The 23,180-nt window shown below is 47.6% G+C and overlaps 2 protein-coding genes across 2 annotated transcripts in view; one reads left to right on the forward strand and one right to left on the reverse strand.

The window, feature by feature from the left end:
- LOC101691783 (prolow-density lipoprotein receptor-related protein 1) overlaps positions 1-7,443 on the forward strand; it is a 43,183-nt gene extending 35,740 nt beyond the window's left edge. The window contains exons 31-34 of the mRNA XM_045069447.1: positions 1,391-1,868; positions 3,134-3,242; positions 3,966-5,701; positions 6,791-7,443. Coding sequence (XP_044925382.1) covers positions 1,391-1,868; positions 3,134-3,242; positions 3,966-3,992 — 614 coding nt within the window. The 3' untranslated portion in view covers positions 3,993-5,701; positions 6,791-7,443. The remainder of the gene's footprint in view (positions 1-1,390; positions 1,869-3,133; positions 3,243-3,965; positions 5,702-6,790) is intronic.
- A 3,269-nt stretch (positions 7,444-10,712) lies between these two features.
- Positions 10,713-12,482, reverse strand: CLDN23 (claudin 23). The gene has a single exon (XM_004757819.2). The coding sequence runs from the start codon at positions 12,134-12,136 to the stop codon at positions 11,177-11,179; it is 960 nt and encodes a 319-aa protein (XP_004757876.2). The 5' UTR covers positions 12,137-12,482; the 3' UTR covers positions 10,713-11,176.
- Positions 12,483-23,180: the final 10,698 nt, after the last annotated feature.

Consider the following 23,180-nt stretch of genomic DNA (forward strand, 5'->3'; position numbering starts at 1 on the left):
TAACTATGGGCAGTTGGACGCCTTCTGGAAAGTTTTAGTATGGGTGATGGGCTCCATAGGGCTCAACAGTTTGTATGCTGTCTGAAAGAACACTATTTAACTACATCTGATTCTGTCCATTTAAATGGATCACATTGCGAGCTGGTCCAGGAGGAGGTGAGGTAAATGATTTAACCTTAGTTCGGGTACTCCCTTTTAATGTGGAAGTAGCACTTTCTGCCTCAAAGTGTTACGGAATACAAGAGTGTGTGACTAAAGCTACCATGTGAGTACATACCATTGTCAGGTTACTTCTTAAACTCTAGCTAGTAGATGGTTGTTACAGAAATCTTACTGCCAAATACGGCCTTCATGGAAAGGTGTTGTCATGTCCAGTGGGCTGAGCAACTATGGTAGCTAATTCTGTGGTGGCTGCTATGCTCAAATTCTACAGCACTCCAGTGGTAGCCAAGTCATGGCAGCTGTAGAGCTGAAGCAACAGTGGGCTCAGCACTGAAACTTGTCCTAGCTAGTATGAGAACAAACTGGAAAAGGAATCTTAGAGTGAAGAGTTCTTACTGACCTTGCAATTTCAATCTTAAATAGAAAAGTTAATAGATTTTGATTCCCAGAGTTGATTCTATGGTCTCACGAATGAGGGCGGTTTTCTCAAAAACCTCACGTTACAGCGACTCTAGGAGGCAGGTCAGTGAGCAAGAAATGGATTGTCTTCCCCATCTGGTTTGTGAACTATACCAGAAGCCTAACGTTCCTTCACTTGCTCTCAACCTGACGACCAGGAATTGGCTCCACTCCTCAACAAGTACCTCATGCTGATTTGTACACGGAACGATGTTTGTGCCAACAATGATGGAGGATAAGGTGAAATGCCTTACAGGCAAACCTGACTTTCAGATTGGTGTTAGAAATACCCTGTTGCCTACTCCCTCCTGCTCACTACTGCCACCAAATCTGGTCCAAGTTTTGCAGCTTGCAGATCTTGCAAAACCAACAGTTCACTTGGACCAAAAAAAAAAAAAATTGTATTTACAGATAAACATATATCTTAAAAATCTTTCTAGATATTTACCACTTAGATCTACCATACTATTCTTTATAGAATAAAACCTTTTTGTAATTGCGGAAATCTGCCTTGACTAAAACTGGGCATACCATCCTTTAAAAATAGATTGGTATGATATACTGGTCCTGGAACTAAACAGTTTAAGTGCCTTAGGATATGCAGTTTTTTATATGTTTTTAATTGTTTTTTGGTTGGCCAAAAGGTAATGGTAATGATTTGATGACTTCACAGATTCAAACTTATCTGGTTAAGTGTTCTAGAATTCTTCTTCTGAAATCCTTTCTGACAAATATGTGTATATACCCACACTCACACCTGTTTTTGTAGGTACGTATCCAGATAAAACCCATTCAACACCAACATCTAAAAATGCAGAGGCTGGAAAAAGGTTGACTCCAGAAGCTTCCCTACCTTTCCAAGCTCCCAAGTCCACCAAGGCTAGATATCCGGGTCCAGAGGGGATGAATTACCCTGTCAGAAAAACACTAATCCCTCCAGTTTCTGCTAGAGAAAGCAAGAACTCAGAAACCAAGGAAAAAGGCGAACTTGTCCAGCCCAAGAACTTACAGAGAGCAAAACATTTGCCCTGTAGCACAGATTTCTGTAGCGGAAGGGGAATCTGTACAATGGTAGGCCCGCTGAGAAAGTGCCGCTGTCCGGTGGAATATGGCGGAGAGTTCTGTGAAGAGCCAGCACGTGGACCTGCCCCTGGCTACATCACCCTCAGCTTAACCATTGTCTTAGCAGTTGCACTAGTTGCTCTGGGAGCACTTGTCTGTCTCAGAAGAGAACACAAATTCAAAAGGTGAGCAGCTCTCAAATGTCCTCATGGGAGAGTTCATTCCAAAGAAGGCTTATAGGACTCATGGGGTTAGAGGTATGGCTCCTTCCCTAAGAATTTATCTTCTGAGGAAGGATCTCGGGGGATGAGGCAGCCCTCACTTGTTAGATGACCTGGAGAGACAACAGAGGTCACCTCTTTGGGACCTGAGGCAAATGATATTGTAAGGGGGGGGAGGCATTCATGCAGCTAGAATCTGCCTCAGCCCCAGAGGCACAATCTCAGGGATGAAGTGATGAGGTTCTTTGCCAACAAGGCCGAGTTCATGCCAATGGCTGGAGAAAAAAGGCAGGGATGGGGGCACCTGGGTGGCTCAGCGGGTTAAAGCCTCTGCCTTCAGCTGAGGTCATGATCCCAGGGTCCTGGGATCGAGCCCCGCATCGCGCTCTCTACTCAGATGGGAGTCTGCTTCCCTTCCTCTCTCTCTCTCTGCGTGCTTCTCTGCCTACTTGTGATCTCTGTCTATCAGATAAATAAATAAAATCTTAAAAAAGAAGAAGAAGAAGAAAACCCAGACATACTGAATGAGTCAGGAATTCAGATTTCAACATGGCTCCCAGTTGGTTCACTTAAAAAAAAAAAAAAAAAAGCAGGGATGGGTTAGTTTGCTGGGGCTGCTATAACAAATACCACAGACTGAAGACACTGATTAGGTCACATGTGCTTGTTAGGGTCCACTTATATGCTGGGAAGGGACATTAAGCAGCCTATCTATCAAGAAATACAGAGATAAGGAAGTTATGTCTCTGTCCAGCACTCACAGACTAAAGAAAAGGCCAGGAGAGAGAAATGGTGTATCTTTGCCCAAGGGAACCCTGGTTAACAGATTACTAATGTTAAGACTGACTGAAATGCTACCCATGGGGTTTTGATGGTCACCACAGGTCTTTTTAACCACATGAATCTGCTTTCTTAGCGTACCTGCCTCCAATATCCACTAACCACTAACTTGTCCTTGGATTCTGTTCTGCTTGACCCCAATTAGTAGAGTCCCCCAATTGAGAAGCTGTATTCTTTTGGAAGTTAAGTGAATGCCTATTAACAAATCATAATTGACTCAAGTATCACCCATTCTGGGTCATTTGATTGGTTCTAAAGACAAAACAACATAGTCCCCATAACGATAGCCTTTGATAGGGGATGAGCCAGCCCTTTCCAGCTATTGACTCATCCCAGCTTCAACCTCAAGGAACCACTCTTTTGACTCTGTTTTTTTTTTTGATTCTTAGAAATAGTGCAGCAGCATCAAGAAATTCGACACGCCATAAAGACAATGCCCAAGAAGAGGAGAATCTAATGAACAGTGAGACTTTTGTCAACGAGGCCTACGATGAGCAGGTATGCCTGGGAAGTGTCTTTGCGGAGAACAGATTGTGAGATACAGCTGAAGAATGCCCCTCCTGAAAAGTCCGAGCTGGGTGAGAGTAGGCAGTGTTAACTTCCAGCGCTTTTCGTGGTTTGTGAATGATGCTATTATGTGTCTCCAACGAGTGTTCAGTAACTTGTTTATCTGTAGTCTCTGTTCAGTCTCTAGTTCAGACCAAAGTGAAATGTGCATGAAATAGTAATCAAGACATTCAGCTTTAGGTGAACTTCCACCAGGGGCTCAGTCCTATGGTGGGGTGGGATGTTATGAGTGCTAGTTGGAGTTACTCCTAAAATTATGTCCCTCTGCGATCTCTCAGTCACTCAGCCACCTCTGTGTTTTGCTTTGTTTTAACGTAGTGTGTATTCATGGGTGCCTACATCAGTCAGTGAAGCGTGCAACTCCTGATCTCGGAGTCATAAGTTCAAGGCCCACATTGGGCATAGAGCTTACTTTAAAGAAAAAAAAAAAAACAATAAATAAAAATTTAAAAAATAAATACATATGTGTATATATATTAAGGGTCACCTGGCTGGCTCAGTCAGTGGAGCATGGGACTTTGATCTAGAGTTTGTGAGTTTGAGCCTCAAGTTGGGTGTAGAGATTACTTAAAAATAAAATCTTTAAAAACAAAACAAACCAAGAAAAAACTATCATAGTGTATATTCTCTAACTTCAGGTCTCTTTTCCTACAGGAACTGTTAACTTTACAAAGTGACTAACCTGCTGAAAAAGGAGCTGAAACATCTCCGTAAAAATTGTTTAGACACTGCACTGTGTACTGTTTTAACGTCTATAAGTAACGAACTGTAACTAGGTGCGAAGATGGTAACTTATTAACATAACTGCTTTTTAAATTGGAGGATTGGTTTTGTTGGCGGAGGTTGGGGGACTGCAGAGTCACAGGCCAGGTCGGATTTCTGCACAAGCTCCATGTGGTTTAGGTGAGGGCTCGTCTGCAGAGACTGTCTGATCCCCAGCGGGAGTGGCCCAGTGCTGGTCAGAGGTTCTGGATTTGAATCCTAGTCCCGTCACTAACTTTGATGGGTACTTAATGGCTTTTTCAGCTTACAGAAGGGAAGGATCTCTTAAATCTTTACCTCCCAGGTAAAGGTCAAGTTTCTGCAGTGTAGCAAGTGTTCAAGTATTAGTTCTTTATCAGTCCCTCTCAGATGTTTTACTACAAAGTTAGTACGCGCTTTTGTTGAAAATTTATAGAAGATGTTGTTTAATGCTCTCATTTGATTCTAAAACTAAGTACAGTGGACCCTTGAGCAACACAGGTTTGAACTGCACCGGCCCACTTACGTGCAGGTGGTTTCCATCAGTACGTATACTGTGAATGCATTTTCTCATGATTTTCTTAGTAATATTTTCTTTTCTCTAGCTTTATTGTCAGAATACAGCATATAATACATATAATATACAAAATATGTGTTAAGTGACTGTTATGGGTAAGGCTTCTCATCAACAGTAGGCTGTTAAGTTTTGGGGGAGTCAAGGCGTGTGTGGATTTTCTACCGCAGTGGGTGGGTGTCCCAACCCCTGTCTGTTCCAGGATCAGCTGTGCAGGTGGATTTACTCTACTGATGTAGAAACTCAGACAGTGATTTGTCTAAGGCTTGAAGTAAAGTAGGTAGACACTGGGGGCCTCAACATAGCGTTACTGGTGTGGACTGGGACTCATCTTGATGAGCTCTAGCCTGCTGGGAAACTCACAGATGCTACTTAGATCCCGGACTCCCTTTGGCCCTCCAGATGGTATCTTCCTTTACACTCTTATGTAAGGAATCACGGGCACTGAATCTGTGACGGGAGATGGATAACAGGAGCATTGTCAACATTCAGTAGCAACCTTGGGCTGATCACTTAATCATGAAACTGTTTCTCCAATGATAACAAGAGAACCTACATCAGCCAATGAATCATCACATGAAGATATAAAAATATGTGCACTGCTTAGTGCGTAGTACCAGAGGCTGAGAACCCAAGTCCAAATGATAGTCATGACTTGTCTTGGAAGTCTTTCCTTGCTTGGCTGTTTGTCTAGGCTATTTATAAAGTTCGTTTCTTGTAGCATGCGTTTGTGTAGGCTTCAAGGCGTAAGAGCGGTCCTAAGCTTATAGCTGTGGGTATGGAATATAAAATTGACTGTGCTTTGCAGTCAAGTATAAAAATTTCCAAGTACAGATCAACTTGACAGGAAAAACAAAAGCTGGGGGTTCCACCCTTCCTGAGGCTGGGAGACACCCGCAGCAGCATTCAGTTTCCTGGGGGTGCTTAGCTGTATTTGAGAGAAACCATTTCCGCACTGAAGCGCACGAGACCCCTCGCCACAGAGTGATTCTTCGGTTTCTCTTGCCACCGCTTCCAAGAACCGTCTCCCTGCCAAGTTGGCCCTTGGCAAGGCTCTGCCTCCATCTGTGGAAAAGTGAGTAAAAAACGCTGGAAAACGTGCATGAATGACATGCAGCGGCATTATCACTTTGTCTGGACACACTTTAGCTGTCACCCTCACCTCCTGCAGACCCTAAGTGTCCAGCAGACTTCCAAGACTAGAGTTCTAGCCAGCTCCCTTGACCTTGGACTTCCGCAGGCTGTGCCTTCAACTCCACAGGCCCCGCCTTCTATTCCACAAGCTCCGCCTCCTGTCTAGACCCCAACCGCTCCACCATTTCCTTTTCCAGGTGAAAGGGTGGCTGACAGCAGCCCAGTGTGTGTGTCACGCAGGTATCCCTTACCTCTACCTCCTGCCCGGGCTTAGTCATGTCTCCTCCTATCTGGTCTCCTATGAACTGTGCCTAAGTATTATCCCGCTTGAATGCAGTTTAATGCATCGTTATGCATCCCCAATTCAAGAATTTACAGGACACCTCTGAACTCCTTGTCACTGACAGACTAAGTATAAATGTTAAGTACCCATTCATAGGATTAACAATCCCTAACCACTGCTATGCCCGACACTGGCTTTCATATGTCAGTTACCTAAACTTAGCTGTTTGGAGCAAAGGCATATTAACTGTAAGAACTTCTTTTGTGATGATCTCAGTATTAGGTGTTAATTTCTTAATTTCTCTCCACCTAAATAGATGAAGTAGTAAACTCCATAGCAGATGTGAAATTTAAATTTCCTTTTTTTTTTTTTTTTAAGATTTCATTTATTTGACAGAGATCACAAGTAGGCAGAGAGGCAGGCAGAGAGAGAGAGGAGGAAGCAGGCTCCCCGCTGAGCAGAGAGCCTGATGCAGGGCTTGATCCCAGGACCCTGGGACCATGACTTGAGCTGAAGGCAGAGGCTTAACCCACTGAGACACCCAGGTGCCCCCAAATTTAAATTTCTTTGTAGAAACTCAACATCTGTAACCTGGTGGTAGCTTTGGGTTTCCTTCTGGAGAGGGACAAGGAGCTTTAGAAAAGCTCATAGTTTCATGCGATAGGTTCAGAGAGCCCTGTGGAAAACTTGACCTTTTAGGTCTCTAGCTAGCAATTCAGTTAAACTCTTGCTACTTACTTGTTTTAGGAAACCAATGGGGGAGAGATCATTGATGTTGGAAGCGATGCAGCGGGTTCCTACTCTTTTAACCGCTGGAAGGCTTTTGAAATCCAGAGAAACCAGGAACTAGAACATGGAGTTGGTCGCCATCACTTACCAGATGTACAGATCAGTCTGCTTCCTCGGCCTTCACCGTTCACATTTACTTCTCTCCTCTCAGCCTCACCCAATTCTTAAGCTTCACTCTCAAGACAGCGCATTTGGAAAGGCTGTGCGGACCTCGGGCTGGTTTGTGAGCACGGCTCCGCCCACCTGCCTGTGTGGGAGGGGGGGGGAGGACGTGCTCCACAGCCCCGCGGGACCTGAGGGAGGGTGGTCCAGTTGTCTTGACTGTTTGTTTCAAGCCCTGCTCCCCACATGGGAACCCTGGAGAAGCAAGCCCTCTGGTCAGCATTGTGTCCCCCACGCCTCGTCTCGTGTTTTCCTTGATTTCGACAAAGGCCCTTGTTTTCCAGTGTTCGGTCCTCCGTAAGGGAGATTTGCTGGAGGGGCCATTGAACTGCGGGCAGTGAAGAGACAGGGGAATGTACGCGGGGGTCACGGGGAAGGTTGGATGAGAATTGCACACACGTTTGTGGTTTTTTCCCCTCCCTGGCCCCTCACACAAGTTTGTATTTGAAGTTGTGATGTTGTCCCTTATTTTGTTCCCCTCACATTGAGAAAATCTCATCCATGACATGTTGGGACCAGAGGAGGCACCGGTTGTGTTGGCCTGGTCCTTGCAAGCCGATGGTAACCCAGTTCGCAAAGTTGGTCCCGTGACCCATTCCCCGCCAGCGTCCGTGCCCCTCCACACCCTGTGGGCCTGTGGCCTCGGGTCACAAATGACTGTACAAGACAAGTTGTGTATAAGGCAAAGAGGCACTTAGGGTACAGAAACAGATTTTAGAGGTAACTTATTAAATTTCTAACAGTTCCCAAACAAGTGTTAACACCAGTTCTGGGACTACAAATATACATAGAAACCATCATACCCTTACTTTCAATTTAGAGGTAAAACAGGAAAGTACATCAAGAAAAAGACATGCTTGAACATGTGAGTGATATGTCCAACAGGACGCCTCGAAGCTGTTGTGGGAAAGTTGCCATTTAGGGTGTGTGGGGGGCTGGTGATAACATAGGCCCTGGCCAAGCCATGAATGGAGTTGAAGCCGAGAAAGGATAACACCTAAGGAAGATCCCAGGGCTTTTAAAGACATGATTGACTGAGTTTGTGCCAGACCAGACTGTATTCATTCCCTCCTCAAGCTCTTAGCCTGACAAAGGGCAGAGGGCAAGATTTTCCCAGCCTCCCTCAAAGACACCACCAGCTTCTTCCTGTCCTTAGCAGCCAGTTCTAGAGCCAAATGGAAGCAAAACACACTGGTGCCACGCCCACTGCGCCATCACGGTTCTCTCTTCTTTCCGTTCTCTGCTCAAGCATCACCTCCTTCCTGACCACCTTCCCTAAAATACCACCCTCTCCTCAAGCCCTTGTGGCTGGTCTGTTTCTCCTCATTTTCCTAGTGCGTGTCTCTCAGGCTTTGCTAGATTGTGTAAGTTCCCCAAAGGCAGAGCCTGGAGTGGTCTTCCAAGGTGCCCACAGATGTGCCGACGAAACGACAGGTGCCCCCGCACCTACTGGTTGGATGGTCTATGCATGGTCTAGAAGCATCTTGACAGCGCCTCCTACAGCATCTGCAAATGTTGAACAGCTTCTGTGCTGAGATCTTCACCCCTCCTCACAGAAGGCATGCTGCTAGGTCAGAGCCAGCCTGGCCAACAGGCAGAGCAGGAGCCTTGTGAACAGTGTCTGCTCTACGTTCACACATTCCTCGGTCCCTGCAGGCAGGCACAAGCTGAGTAATCTCGAGAAGACTTCGCCCATTAATTGGGGACACATACTTCGTATGTGATCAGGTTCATGAAGAACAGGTCGTGATGGCGCAAGGGGGGTGGCGGGGGTGGGTATGAGGTAAGGGGGCAGTGCTGTTCCCCAGCAGTGTCTTCCCTGTGGGGAGGTTGCCTGGCTCATGGGTTTTCAGTTTAGGCCAAGTTCACGCCCACAGCAGCAGCTCCGGAGGCTCCTGCCTGGTCCAGGGTCTTGAGTGTCAGAGCCATTGTCTCTGGGTGCTGCTGTGGCACAGAATGACCCGTGTGCCCACAACAGATCCCAGCCTGACTCAGGAGTGCCTTTCCATGCTGTCTTGACTTTTTTCACAGCAAAAAGCAGTTTGCATTTTTTTTTTTTTAAAAAGGGAGTTTCGGTTTCATTTCTGTTGCTAGGGCCAAAACAGAGCCCTCATTCCTGACAACAAATCCTCAATCAGCAGAGGGGGTGTGTCCTGGATATAAGCTGCAGAATAGCTGGGCGGGGAGGAAAAGTGAAAACTACAAAGCCCTAGTTTTGTTTTTACGCAGGCCTCCCTGAGAAATATCTGGAATTATTATGCAGGCAAGATGAGTAGATTCGGCACTTGGTAGGAACTCTGTATCTTTGTTCTTAACCGCCTGGGTCCTGACTTCCCAGAGCCCTCATGCCTGCCTTTGGAGGTGTTCCCTGAGAAAGCAGCTTGCCTCTTCTCCCTCCGGCTCTGTCCCTGGAGCAGCGAGCTCTCAGAGGTCTGATTCTCTGCCGCCAGTTGGGGTTGCAATTTTGGGTGAAGCACCCTCGCAGGAAAGCCTCGCAACCCCAAGTGGGGGGACCGCAGGCATCCCAGGTGTGGCTTCCTCCTGGGAGCTGGTAGGAAAAGTCCCTTTCTGACCTCTGCTCCACCTACTCAATGAGAATTTGCATTTGAAAGAGATAGCCTGCACTTTAAGGTTTGGTCCCCAAAAGATGCAAAATATAAGTGTATCTGTACTATCCCTTCCACTGCTAATGAGTAGAATGTGCTGTTTCGTTCTGCTTTAGCTCGCTGTTATCAGTGCTTGCTGAACTGAACGTTCCTACAACTGAATGGGCTGCCACCGGCTTTTTTTTTTTTAAGATTTTTAAAATTTGTTTATTTTGACAGAGAGAGAGCACAAGTAGGCAGAGAGGCAGGCGGGGGGGGGGGGGGGAGCAGGCTCCCCGCTTAGCAGAGAGCCTGATGTGGGGCTCTATCCCAGGACCCTGGGATCATGATCCAGAGCTGAAGACAGAGGCTTAACCAACTGAGCCACCCAGGTTCCCCCCACCGGTCTGGTTTTAAAGATGAAATTCAACTCAGTGAAAGGCGCCCTTAAAATCAACTACTTGAAATTAGAGTGGGTCCTGTCTGAGATTTAGTCCCTTTCGTGGAATGCAGAGCTGCCTACCTGTGATTTTAGGCACCACTGTTTACAAGAGGAAAGGATTTCTAGTCTCCCTTCATGTTGGAAACTGGTGCTTCTAGTTTTTTCAAACAATAGAAGTGTCTTTGCTCAGAAAACAGCACCAACTTGAAAATAAAGCGATCAGGGATTTAAGTGGGGCCCGTTGGCTCCTTTTAGTAATCTTATGCCAAGAGGGGCAAAGATCTGAATGCTAGATTTCAGAAACAGTGCCCAAGCAGCCAGGAAATCGTTAGTAATGATGAGCAAACTCCACAAGTTTGTATTGGAGACAAAAAAGCTTTTGTGTGTCTACTGAAATGCTTGTGTTCAGCTTTTATTTATAAATAAGAGATATATGCCCATGTTCTTTACCTACTGTGATTAAAACAGGTTCCATTCTGTATGTAATTTATGGTCCCCTATGTCCAGTGTGAGGTAGCCCAGGAATGGAGCAGTAAGTCCCGTTCAATCCCACCTGGCTTCTAGGAGAGAAACTGCAGTGACCTCAACTTTCACACCAAAAATAAGTAATAAAGACAAATGCTATGTACACCTGAAGAAATGTAAATAAGAGTTAATCAAGTTATTCCATAAAAGCCACAAGAGCCCCTGGTGCTTGCATGGCTCCAAGTTTATTTTAAGAGCTTCAATCAAACATAGCCAGTATATTGGTCTCTTGAGAGTCTGCAGGAGAATAAGTTATACAACGGGGGAAAAAAAATTATATTGATGTAAGGTTCACTGGCATTTCCGGATACTGTTTCAAGGTGTTAACATGGCTTTTGAGCCTCTCTTTGCTGATTTTGGCTTTTTGTCATGGTCCTGTGTCAACACGATGCAAAGGCGCCCTTTCCAGATCTCCTTCAGCTTCAAGTATGAAAATCCCGTCACTCCGTAAGAAGATCCTCATCCCAATGGGGAGGAAAACTAAATTTTACAGAAAGAAAAGCAAAGCCAAGCTGACCTAATCGCTTGAGTCACAAGAAAGGAAGATCACCTTCCAAACCAGTTCCAGGAACCTGTCCGGGGTTTCGGACGCCGAGTCAGGTGTTTCCAGCCTTAAGGTACCGGGCAAGTTCAAGGCTGGACATGGTGGGGGCGAGTCCTTCGTCCCCGCAGCACCGGCCGAGAGCAGGCCTGGGAGAGGAGGGGGGCGCCGTCTACAGGTCGGAGTCGCAGGGCAGCGAGGCGTGGCAGGAACCCGGTGCTGCCCCAGGAGTCGCGGGGGGAGCGGGCGTCCTCCCCGCGGAGCACGTCTATCTGGTTGGTGTAGGCGCCGGGCTGCGGCCGCGGCATGGGGAAGCCGGCCTTGGGCTGGCGGGCGGCGCCGGGGTTGGCCGGCCGCGGCCGGTGCTGGCCGTCGCTGTAGTACTTGATGGCGGGCGGCAGCGCGGGCTCGGGCCAGTCGACGTGCACCGTGCTGATGCTGGGCCGGCGCGGGCCGCCCGCGGGCTCCTTGCGGCGGCGGCGGCAGCGCTCCTCGCACCAGGGCGCGAAGCTGAGCGCCAGCGAGAAGCCGCCCAGCAGCAGCAGGCAGCTGCCCAGGTAGCCCAGCACCAGGCTGTAGCTGACGTGCAGCGTGACCGGGCTGGCGTCGGCGGGCAGGGCGCTGCGGTCCGCCAAGAAGTGGTTGTACCAGGAGACCGGGATGAGGCTGAGCAGGCCGGCGGCGAAGAGCACCGCGCCCGAGAGGCCGGCCAGCGCGAAGCGCGGCTCCTCCTGCCAGCAGCGCACGCCCAGCGACGCCAGCAGCAGCCCCAGGGCCGTGGTGGCCAGCGACGTGACCATGAGGGCCCGCGCCACGCGCACCGGCTCGGAGTTGAAGTAGCCCCTCGGGTCCGGCTGGCCGCACTGGCGCTCGCGGCTGCTCTGCTCGCGGCACATGTCCCACAGGCCCTGGTACAGCTCCACGTCCACCGGCTGGTTGAGGAAGCCCTTCACCAGCCGCCAGCCGGGCGCCAGCGTGGCCGTCAGGTTGAGCAGCAGCCCGCAGGGCGCCAGCACCATGCCCAGCGTCATCACCGCCGGCGTCCGCATCCCGGCGGCCGCGCACCTGCCGCCTGCGCCCGAGTCGACCGAACCGTCCCCTCTCGGCCGCTCCCTCCGCGGGCCCTCCGCGCGTCCCCGCCGCTCCCGCCGCCCGCGAGGCCGCCGGCCCCAATCGAAACCGGTTCGCTGGCGCGTCTGGCCGAGACGGCGGCCCGAGGTGCGGGCGCCCGGGGGCGGCCGGCGGGGCTCAGCCCGCCCGGGTGGGAGGGGAGGGGGGTGCGAGCCGAAGGCGGAGGGGGCAGCTCGCGCGCGGCGGGCTCCGGGCCGCGTCCACACCCCGCCGCGCCGCCGGGCTCTCCGGGACCGAGCAAAGGTCGCCCCGCCCCTGCTCGTCGCGAGGCCCCGCGGCCCGGCCGGCCCTGGGCGGGGGGAGGAGGGAGGGGGCGGCGCCGCCCGCACGGCCGCACCTGGCTCGGGGGCCGCGCCACCGCCCTCCCGCGCCGCGGACCCGGGTTCGCCGCGGTCGCTGCGGCCCCCGCCCGTCCGCCCGGCGGGGCCCGCCTCTCCCCGCTCCGCTCCCGGCGGGTCCGACGTCCGCTCGCAGTTCTGGGCTGTTGACTTTCGGCCACCCGCGGCCGAGCGGGCGGCGCCGGGGATGCGTCGGGCAGGTGTGCGCCGAGGGTCCCCGTCCGGCGGCGCGTCCCGGGATGCGGCGCTTCGGTGGCCTAAGAAACCGTGTTCAGCGTGCTGAGTAAAAGCCCCACCCTGCAGTTTCAGTCCCGCTCAAAAGAATCAAAGGTAGTATTTTTCTGGGATGAAGGGTTTCAGAGGATTCTAATTATTATTATTATTATTATTCCCATGGAAAAGTTTGAAGAGGCCAAAAAAAAAGGAGGAGTGTTACTGGGCGTCCTGTGCGGCACACTTTTCAGTTGTGTCTAACCATATAGGGTCCTGTGTCCGTTTCTCGTCCTTGAGCTGCTTTATACCTCTGTCAGTTGTTGAAAGCCTATAGTACTGCCGGTGACTTTTGTTCATAAAGATACAGATGAGGGGGCGCCTGGGTGGCTTAGTGGGTTGGACCTCTGACTCACGAGTCCCGCTGGGGTCTGATGTCCTGTTGCGGGATCAAGCCCAACCTGGGGCTCTGCGCTCGGCGGGGTGTCCGCTTGGGTCTGTCTGTCTCTCTCTCTCTCTCCTCCTCTGCCCTTACCCCTTACATTCTCCTCCCTTTCTCTCTAAAAGAAATAAATAAATCTTAAAAAGAAAAAAAGAAATGCAAATGAGCTTGTGTCAGTAGAACGGAAATGATGATTGCCCAATGGATACTGACCAATTCGACATTGATTTGTAATTTCTCAGCTGTATACCTGTAAATGTGCATTCTTCTTTGAACTGGTCCTAACATCATATTCCTTCCCTTGTTGATAACGAGTTAAATAAAATCTTTGGCATGTGTTCATTTTATACTTGTGTGAGAGTCATGATTTTACATTTTTCTAAAAATCATTCTTAAAGATATTTTTCTCATTTTCCATAGTTCTTACAGTGGAGGTGTATTATCTTTATAATTGGTTAAAATGAAAAAATATTTCTAAAACCAAAGTTAAGTGTTGATTTGAAATAATTTTAAACATTCTAGAGTGAATAATAACCAGGTATAGGAATCAAAGGAATACCTTTGTCATTAAAAACTTTTTTCTTAAATTATTGTAAAATACACATCACATGGAATTTACCATCTCAGCCACTTTTAAGTATACAGCCCATTGGCATTTAGCACATTCATGCTGTTGTGCTACCATCACCAATGTCCAGCTCTCAAAGTTTTGTATCTTCGTAAACTGAAACTCAACCCATTGACCAATAACTCCCCATTCTGCCACCACTCCTCATGCTTCCAGCCCCTGGCGACCACCATCCCCCTTTCTGTCTCTGTGAATTTGGGTCCTTGAGATACTTCATCTAAGTGAAATCATATAGTATTTATGAGGCTTATTTCACTTAGATAATATTACCAAGGTTCCTCTGTGTTCTACTATGTATCAGAATGTCCTTGCTTTGTTTATCCATTCATCCTTTGATGCACCCTTTGATTGCTCCCCCTTTTGAGTTACTGAATGCGTAAGTAGATGACATGTCAGAGCCTGAGTCAAAAAGTCATGCTCCTTGGGGCACCTGGATGGCTCAGCGGCTCAGGTCCTGGTCTCAGGTCTTGGGATTGAGCCCTGAGTCGGGGGTCTCTGCTCAGTGGGGAGCCTGCTTCTTCCTCTCTCTGCCTGCTTGTGATCTCTCTCTCTGTGTCAAATAAATAAATAAAATCTTAAAAAAAAAAAAAAAGTCTCACTCCCTCAGCAGAATCTACAAATTTCAGCCATCTTTGTCTTCAATCAGTACCAGTGACTTTGATAATGAACACAGTATGCGGAGGCCAAGAAAAACAGAGCTGTACCCACCTCGAGTCTAGCCCTGACATAAGTACAGCCATCTTGGCAAAGCAAAAGCTGGCACCTTGCACCCCCTCTCCACCCGCTCCCCTCCCCTCGGCAGTACGTGTGACATTCCTCAGCCACCTCTAACTGCCCTAAAAGGAAAACAAATAGTTAACTTGCAGAGATCACAATCCTGCAAAGCAGGAGTCTCCCTTGGTTTACAAATGACCCAAAGATCTACAAACAAAGAAGCTATCTAACAATAGCACAATTTCCAGAGGCAAATAACTCAGTTCCTCAAGCCTTAAATAAAGTTAAATTTCTTCTAAACCCAAATCTCACTAACAAGGAAGCTTGATAACAAGAATGTGCCATTCTACCAGGAAACTCCCAATTGTCTTCATGCTAGTGCCTTACTAAAGGGAAAAACGGCCTTAACTTGATAGTAAACAGGACTTCAATATCCTGACAGTCTTCTTTACCCTGATAGCCCTTCTGAACACCCCCTTCATCCTCACCCAGAGTCCATCCCTACTCTGCCTTTAAAAACTCTGACTATAGGGGCACCTGGGTGGCTCAGTGGGTTAAAGCCTCTGCCTTCGGCTCAGGTCATGATCCCAGGGTCCTAGGATTGAGCCCCGCATAGGGCTTCTGCTCAGCAGGGAGCCTGCTTCCTCCTTCTCTCTCTCTGCCTGCCTCTCAGCCTACTTGTAATCTCTGCCTGTCAAATAAATAAATAAAATCTTTAAAAAAATAAAATAAAAACTCTGACTATAATCTGGCTTGGGGTCCAAGTCCCTACTCCGCTGTGTCAGGTATACTTGGGCCCAGGCTTAAGCTTGTCAAATAAACCCTCATGTGATTGCATCGGTGCTTGGCTCCTTGGTGGTCTCTTGGTTGCAAAAACTCGGGCATAACAAGTACTGGTTACTAATGCTTTTCATTCCTGTCTGAGATTTGTGAATTGGCTAGAAATAGGAGCAAGGCATTCTGGGCCTTCCAGGAACAGAGTGTTAGAATCCAGATACCCGATACCCACAAGAATACAGCCCCAGCCGTGATTTATAAATGACCCTGTGTGTAGCGGCAGCCTCAGAGAAGCCCATCTCTCTTGACCCCAGCCAGAGGGTTAGCTAATCCTGCTCTAGAATATTGCCTTCAGGGAACTTTCCTGACAGATGCTCTTGGAGCCCCTCAATGGACAGAGAGAACAGAGACTTCATCAAACTAATGAAACCGATCAAAAGACTGTTTTTGCCCCTGCTTGCTAATATGTTGTTGATGAATGTGTTCTGAAATTTGATCTAAGACACTCTAAGACTGCATATTGGAAGTTACCTTTACATTTTTAATGAGGTATAAATGACATACAACGCAGTGCACACATCACGTATTCTAAGTTTTGATATATACATAACACCTGCGAAGTGATCACCACAGTCAGGATGGTAACCACACCCATCACCTACAGAAGTTTCTTTCTACCCTGGGTAATGCTCACTCTCTTCTCCCCCTGCCACCGTCCCCCCATCCCCAGGCAATCACTGATCTGCTTTCTGTCAGTATAGATTGGTTTGCATTTTCTAGAACTTTGTAGGAGTGCAATCAATCACACAATATAAATCACCAAGAGACCATCAGCAGGCTTTCCCCGGGACCAGCAGCCCCCTCATTTGTCTGAACTCAAGATCACCTGGGACCAACACTTAGGGAAAACACAGATTCCCACTGAACGGGATTCCCCAGGGTAGTGAGATGGAATCTGTGGGTTTGCAAGCCCTCGGGGGATTCTTAGGTTTAGGGAAGTCTGGGACACAAAGCCAGCGTAGCCAAAAACAACTGAAACCCCCCTCAGCTCTAAGAGGACATTTTTGCTTTCGAACAGCGAACAGCGTTTCACAGATTATCTCTAATTTACTGTGGTTTAGAACCCAGGGAGACTTGGGGAAGACTTCACAGGATCTGAGTCCTCTCCCCACGTGGATTCCTGTGTGGAATGAAGGAAGCCCAGGCCGTGTGACCTGGACGGAGGACAGGAACCCTCTCTGTTCTGTCTCCTCAATCTGTCTCCTGCCTTTGCACTGTCTCCTTCTTCCCTTTCGCCTCTCCCTCAACCCAAGACATCCTCTCATCTTCCCCCTGGACTGGTTTCGAAGTGACTTCCTACACCCACACTTTCTCTGTCCCTTTCTCTTAGCCACCCAGGCCCTCAGAACTGACGTTGTAAAACTGCAACTGAATCTTGTGCTTACATTAACCTCTGCCTTAAAATTTAAAAAAAAAAAAAATATATATTTATTTATTTATTTATTTATTTATTTATTTTAGAAAGAGAGCACGTGCAGGGGGCAGGGTGGAGAGAGAGGAGACGGGCTCCACGCCCAGTGTGCATCCTGACTTGGGACTCCATCTCAAGACCCTGAGATCATGACCTGAGCTGAAATCAAGAGTCAGACACTGAACCAAGCCACCCAGGCGCTCTTAGACTCCTCTCTTTTCAGGCTGCCTACAGCCCAGCCCCAGCGACCCACTCCTGCCCACCTCCCCTCCACCGCCTCTTTTTCACACCATTACCCCCAAAACTGGATTTTTTTTCTCATTTTTTTCCCCTCCTTTCATCCCTAGATCTTTGAGATGCTGTTTCTTTTTCCGGAATCCTGCCTTCCTTTTCTGGACCCCAAGGCACCCTTCAGATCTTTGCTTTAAATACTCTTTACTCTGGGAGGCTTCTCGGTCTCAGGGACTGAGCTCCTGTTTCCCCCTGGGTCCTGCCGCGCACTCTCTTCCATTGCAGCACCGGCCGCCGCAGTTCCTCATTACTTGAACCACCTGGTTTGTCCGGCGAGGTTGTAAAGCCTTTGAGGGCAGGGGTGATGTTTGTCTTGTTCTGCTCTGGCCCGAAATCCATCTTAGGGCCTGACCACAGTAGCCACTTAGCAACCCGACTGTCTCCTCTGCCCCGCATTCTTGCACACTGGCTTGTCTCCCAGATGACCGCCTGGCCAAACCAGGTGGTTACGGCATCTCCGTGAACGGGTTTGTTTGGTGGTTATAGGAGCGCTTGCTTTTCTCATCATGGAAACCAGTGAAATACAGGCCAGCTCCGGGTGTTTCTGACAGAGCAGGGTAGCCCTGGGGAGGGGGGATGTCACTTTCTCAGTGGTAAGAGAAAGAGAAGATTGCACTCTGTAGCATCTGACCGCAGACCTGCATCACCCTGTCCCTGTTCCACGGACTTCCAAGTTCATTGTAAGGTTCAGTGAGAAACAGCACAAATCCCAGTGCAGCAGGAAGGAATTGTTGCTGAGATTGTACCTGTCCGTGAAAGCTGATCCCAGGGCCCTAGACTAGCTTTCTTTTCTGAAGATAGGCCCTATGGTAAGACCAGAATCTATTCACTGTGCCCTGGGTTTCCAGATGAAGCGTGAGCTCCCAGCCACTAATTCTAAAGGGACGAAGTCTGGGTCCCCTGTTAGCCCTCACAGGCTGGTCACGGATAACACTGAGCACATAGTTCCAATCTTCTGCAGTGATGTCATCCTGGAAGTCACGTGACAAACTTCCAGGGGGGGGCATAGGGACCCACCCCATCAGTGTGCTCTTGTGAGGTGACCTCCGTGTCCTTCCTCAAGGTCCTCACATTTTACTTCCCACAGAGAAGGCCCTAAACACTGTCGCTAGGCTTTCAATGGCAAATTCAGTAGGTTATGGAATAAAAAATAAATTATAAAAAATTAAACTATGACCATTCTTTGTTTCCTTCTCTATTTTATTTTTAAAGATCTTATTTATTTATTTGACAGAGATCACAAGTAAGCAGAGAGGCAGGCAGTTGGGGGTTGGGGGGGGCAGGCTCCCCGCTGAGCAGAGAGCCCGATTAGGGGCTCAATCCCAGGACCCTGGGGTCATGACCTGAGCCAAAGGCAGAGGCTTAACCCACTGAGCCACCCAGGCGGCCCTCCTTCTCTATTTTAAAATAGCATTAAAACAGCTAGAACTAAGTCCCTTCAATATAGCATTAGCTTTCCTCATTGGCAAATAGCCTGACAGCCCTTTTGCTAGCCTTTATATTATTTAAAAAAATAACTTTTTTTATTATTATAAAAAAAACTTTTGATATCTAATTTAAAGGAACACTCAGTCAGCTCAGTATCACATCCCCTAATTTATTTCCTTTATGAAACTTATTGCTACCAAAAATTATTTTTTATTAATTATGTATTGACCTATTTATAGTCCATTTCTCCCACTGCATTGTTAAATTCCAAGCACTAGGGACTTTGCTGGTCCTGTTTGTGGCTGTATTTTGGCACCTAGACTATTCCTAGCTCATAGTAGTTACTCAATCATTGCAGTATGTAAATATGTACTAAGTTGATTAAAGAAGTTTTGTAAAATTTCCACACAATAACACATAATGAAGTTACAGCATACATCACTTTATTTTTTAAAAGATTCATTTATGGGGCACCTGGGTGGCTCAGTCAGTTAAGCAGGATCAAGTCCTGCATCAGGCTCCCTCCTCAGTGGGGGGTCTGCTGCTCCCTCTCACCCTGCACGTGCTTACTCTCTCTCACTCTCAAATAGATACATAAAATCTTTAAAAAAAAAAAAAAGATTTGTTTATTTATTTTATAGGTGGGGAGGGACAGAGGGACAGAAAGAGACTCCTCACAGAGTGAAGAGCCTGACACCACCCAGAGTTCATAACCTCAGCCGAAATCAAGTGTGAGACACTTAACTGACTGAGCCACCCAGGCATCCCACACCATACATCTTAAAAAAAAAAAAATCTGAATTTGACTACTCTGTGCAACTTATGTAAGTGGAATTATACACTATTTGTCTTTTCATGGCTGACTTCTCCTACCGTAATATCCTCCAGGTTCGTCTATGTGGTAGCACCTGTCAGAATTTTTTCTTTTTTTAAAGCTGAAAAAGATTTCATCGTATGTGTTACCTCATTTTGCTTATCTGGTCATCTTTCAGGGGCCACTTGGTTTGTTTCCACCTTTTTGGCTTTTGTGCATACGATGGCATATGGCTTCTAATTTATTCCATCTCGTTCTGTATGGTGGTTGCCTATCCAAAACAAGATCCTATTTGCCATCCCTCTCAGACGTATCAGAAGGGATCATGCCATTAAAATAAACAAACAAACAAAGACAACAACAACAACAACAAAAACCCAAAAACTTGCTTAGCTTTTATCTTCTAAAGGCTTTAAACCTGGGCACCTGGGAGGCTCAGTTGGTTAAGCGTTTGCCTTCAGTTCAGGTCATGATCCCAGGGTCCTGAAATGGAGTCCCGAGTCAGGCTCAGTGCGAAGTCTGCTTCTGCCCCTCCCCCTGGCTCATTCTCTCTCTCTCTCTCTCTCTCTCTCAAATAAAATCTTAAACCCTTCTTGCCTTAGCCTCAGGCTGCTGCTGTGCAATCATTGGGCTGCACAGTGTGGGCGGGGAGAGGAGTCTCCGGCTGCCTTCCATCATAGCCCACTTCTCTCCAGCCCCATCTATTCCTGCCTACCGCAGAGCAAAAACTGCTGCCCAGCCATGGGTGGGTTTCTCTAGGTCATTGAGATAGTTTTCAGCTTGAGAATAGTATTCTTGGGGTGCCTGGGTGGCTCAGTGGGTAAAGCGTCTGCCTTCGCCTCAGGTCATGATCTCGGGGTCCTGGGATGGAGCCCCACATCGGGCTCTCTGCTCAGCGGGGAGCCTGCTTCCTCCTCTCTCTCTCTGCCTCTCGGCCAACTTGTGATCTCTGTCTGTCAAATAAATAAATACAATCTTAAAAAAAAAAAAAATCATACCATGTTCATAATTGTGGTGAATGCTTAAACTCATGAATATTAAGAAACATTTTCTCTTTTTTCTTCTCTTTTTCTTCCTGGAACTCTGAATACACTTTCTTGCGGTTGCTAAGCAGGTAATACAATTCTCTGAATGACCCAATGTTGTGTTTACCATATTGTGCTACGTCCGAATACGTGTGGGAAATGCACTGAACCCAGTAACGGGCAAAAAGGCTATGCTGTGAGTCCGTAGGCTTCAATTAGGGAGTTTAAGTGAGATTAAAGGGGAAATTTTAGTCTAAAGATAAAAAGTATTGTGCCTCTAAAGGGAACTAAAGGGAACTAAATCCATAGGATTTATCAGGGCAAACTAAAGGGTAATAAATGTAGCAAGCAGTTGTTTTGTCTCATGGATCCTTTGGACGTGGTAATGAAAAAGGAGTATAAGAAAACACACTGTCCTCCATATTTCCAGAGCAAGGATAACCCCCCTTGTCTGGATGGTTGTAGATTTTCCACCCTTGCCCCTCATCGCTAAGAGGAGAAAGCAGTGTAGACGGTGCTGGAAAGTTCTCTGCCCTGTCTTGTTCTGTTCACAGTTCCGTTTCCCATCAACAGATGGAGGTTGGGGGGAATTTCACGGAAACAACCTGAGGATGAGAAACAGAGGGGTTTTATTTTCCTGCCACAGGAGAGTGATTTCTCAAGCACATCACCGGGAAACCTGCAGACAGGTCTTATTTCTCCGGCCCGGCTGGTGCGGGATTTGGTTAGTCTGCTAGCTAGCAGACGAATGCCCTACCATAGCACCGTTTCTCAGCAGAAGCTTTTGAGAAAGACCCCTTTCTCCCCAGCCCAGCCTTCTTCTCCACCTCCGTGATGTAGAAGCAATTCCAGGAGGAACCTGTTCAACTTGTAGAACTCGTCAGTTGTTTGCGAAGCTTGATGCCATCCGTCAGGCATTTTATCAGGTTTTCGGTTCCACTGGATCAATATCCGCACATGATGTTGACGACTGGCCAGGCGCCCTCCGGCTCCTGACCCTGCTCCACACCAGAAAGACCCAGACAAAAACCAGCCACAGAGAAACAGGCCAGCCCCGCAGGGTGTGTGCACGGAAACACACGCGGGGGCAGGCAGGACCGTGAGAAGGTGCTCCAGCCTCCTCATCGTCCTCACGTGGATTCAGAGGTGTGGAGGGAAGTGACTTTCCGACCTGTGGAGGGAAGGTACTTGGGTCCTGCTTTGACTGATTGATGTGAGTGTAAGACTAACACTGCTGCTTTGTTTGCCTCTGGGCGGGTTCAGTTCCCAGAATCTTAACTTACAAAGCAGAGCAGTTAGTTTCTACTCAACCAGATGTAGAGATGAACGAATTAGCCTTTGCAGGGTTTCCAAAATATAATAAAGATGGGAAGCTATAAGTCTCAAGGGCATAGCAGAGAGCAGGTGCTCAGGTTGACTTTTTGGTGGGACTTGAAATAAAAGGCAACGTTTAGGTAGATCCAGGGTTCCGTAAAATCAAGAGCCAGCACGTGACCAAGGCCATTAAACCAGTGCATCCGATCTCCAAACCCAGGCACCATTAGCGATCACCCTTAACTCCTGCTTCATTGATCTTTAGTTTTTAGTCAGTCATTCTGTAAAGCAAATTCAAGTGTCGAAAACCCACAGACTTTAAAAGTTTAGTTCGTTTCGCAGAAGGAGAAGCATAAAAATCTTAGAAGTTGGCTCGGGCCAGTGTTGATACAAAACTCTAAAGCGGATTAAAAATATTTTCTCTCAGTCACTGAAAATGTAGCAGAACATGTCTGAAAGTAGAATGCTTATGTATAATTGGACAATACAAATGTAAATTCTTTTTTTTTTTCTACAAATGTAAGTTCTGGATTGGAATAACACTTTGCTGAGGATATACAAAATATCATCGGTATAATGAGGAAGACAGTGGATCAAAAGAAAGTGACCACATCAGAACTGGAAACGTTCTGCTTGACACCTAGAAGGATAGCCAGCGGGTACCCTATGCTATTATCAGACCCCAGCCACATGCTATTCGTGGTTTTGATCTAAATATATTTTAAGGGGCTGAGCCTGGGTGGCTCAGTCGGTTTAGCATCTGCCTTCAGCTCAGGTATAATCCTAGGGTCCTGGGATCCAGCCCCATGTCGGGCTCCCTGTTCCGTAGGGAACGAGCTTCTCCCTTTCCCTTTGCCCCTTACCCCGGCTTGTGTTGTCTTTCTCATAAATAATTAAATAAGTAAGGTATTTTAAAAAATCTAATAAATATGTTTTAAATTTCTTGGGCAATTGATTTTACTAGAGCGCCATTCACAAACAATTCTAGTCCTGAGGTTGCTTGGGCGCTGGCTCTGCCGTAAATAACAGATTTAATTAAAGGGAAATGCACTCTCTCTTTTGCTGGGGGAACACCTGCTGATCCTGGTGGGAGGAGTCTGGCTTCTGAGGGTGAGTCAGCGGGAAGTCTCCCAAGAGAAGGAATGACCTAGAATTCAGAAATCCTGGCTGGGCTACTTGTTAGTCACATCACCTGTAAAAAGTCGCTTATTGCAGGGGCAATAAAAGTCACCTCCTGGAGGCAAGGGTGCTTATCTATAAATGGTTAGAAGAAGAGGAAGTTTCTTGAGAGAGAGATCATAAAGTATGTGAATTTTGAACCGCATGATAAGGCAGGTAAAAATAAGGGAGGACACTGGTAAGAGATGACATCATGGTGACCGATTTGGCTACTTTAAAACCCATCATAAGATACTTCTGAGAATCTGATAATGTGGTTTCCACTTACATATAATTACACTGATACCTACAGCATGAGTTCCATCTTCAAGACTGAAAGTATTGAATCGGT

Source organism: Mustela putorius, unplaced genomic scaffold (genome assembly GCF_011764305.1).
Source record: "Mustela putorius furo isolate JIRA1106 unplaced genomic scaffold, ASM1176430v1.1 tig00003932_pilon_pilon_pilon:0A:0A, whole genome shotgun sequence".
In the NCBI taxonomy this organism is placed as follows: Eukaryota; Metazoa; Chordata; class Mammalia; order Carnivora; family Mustelidae; genus Mustela; species Mustela putorius.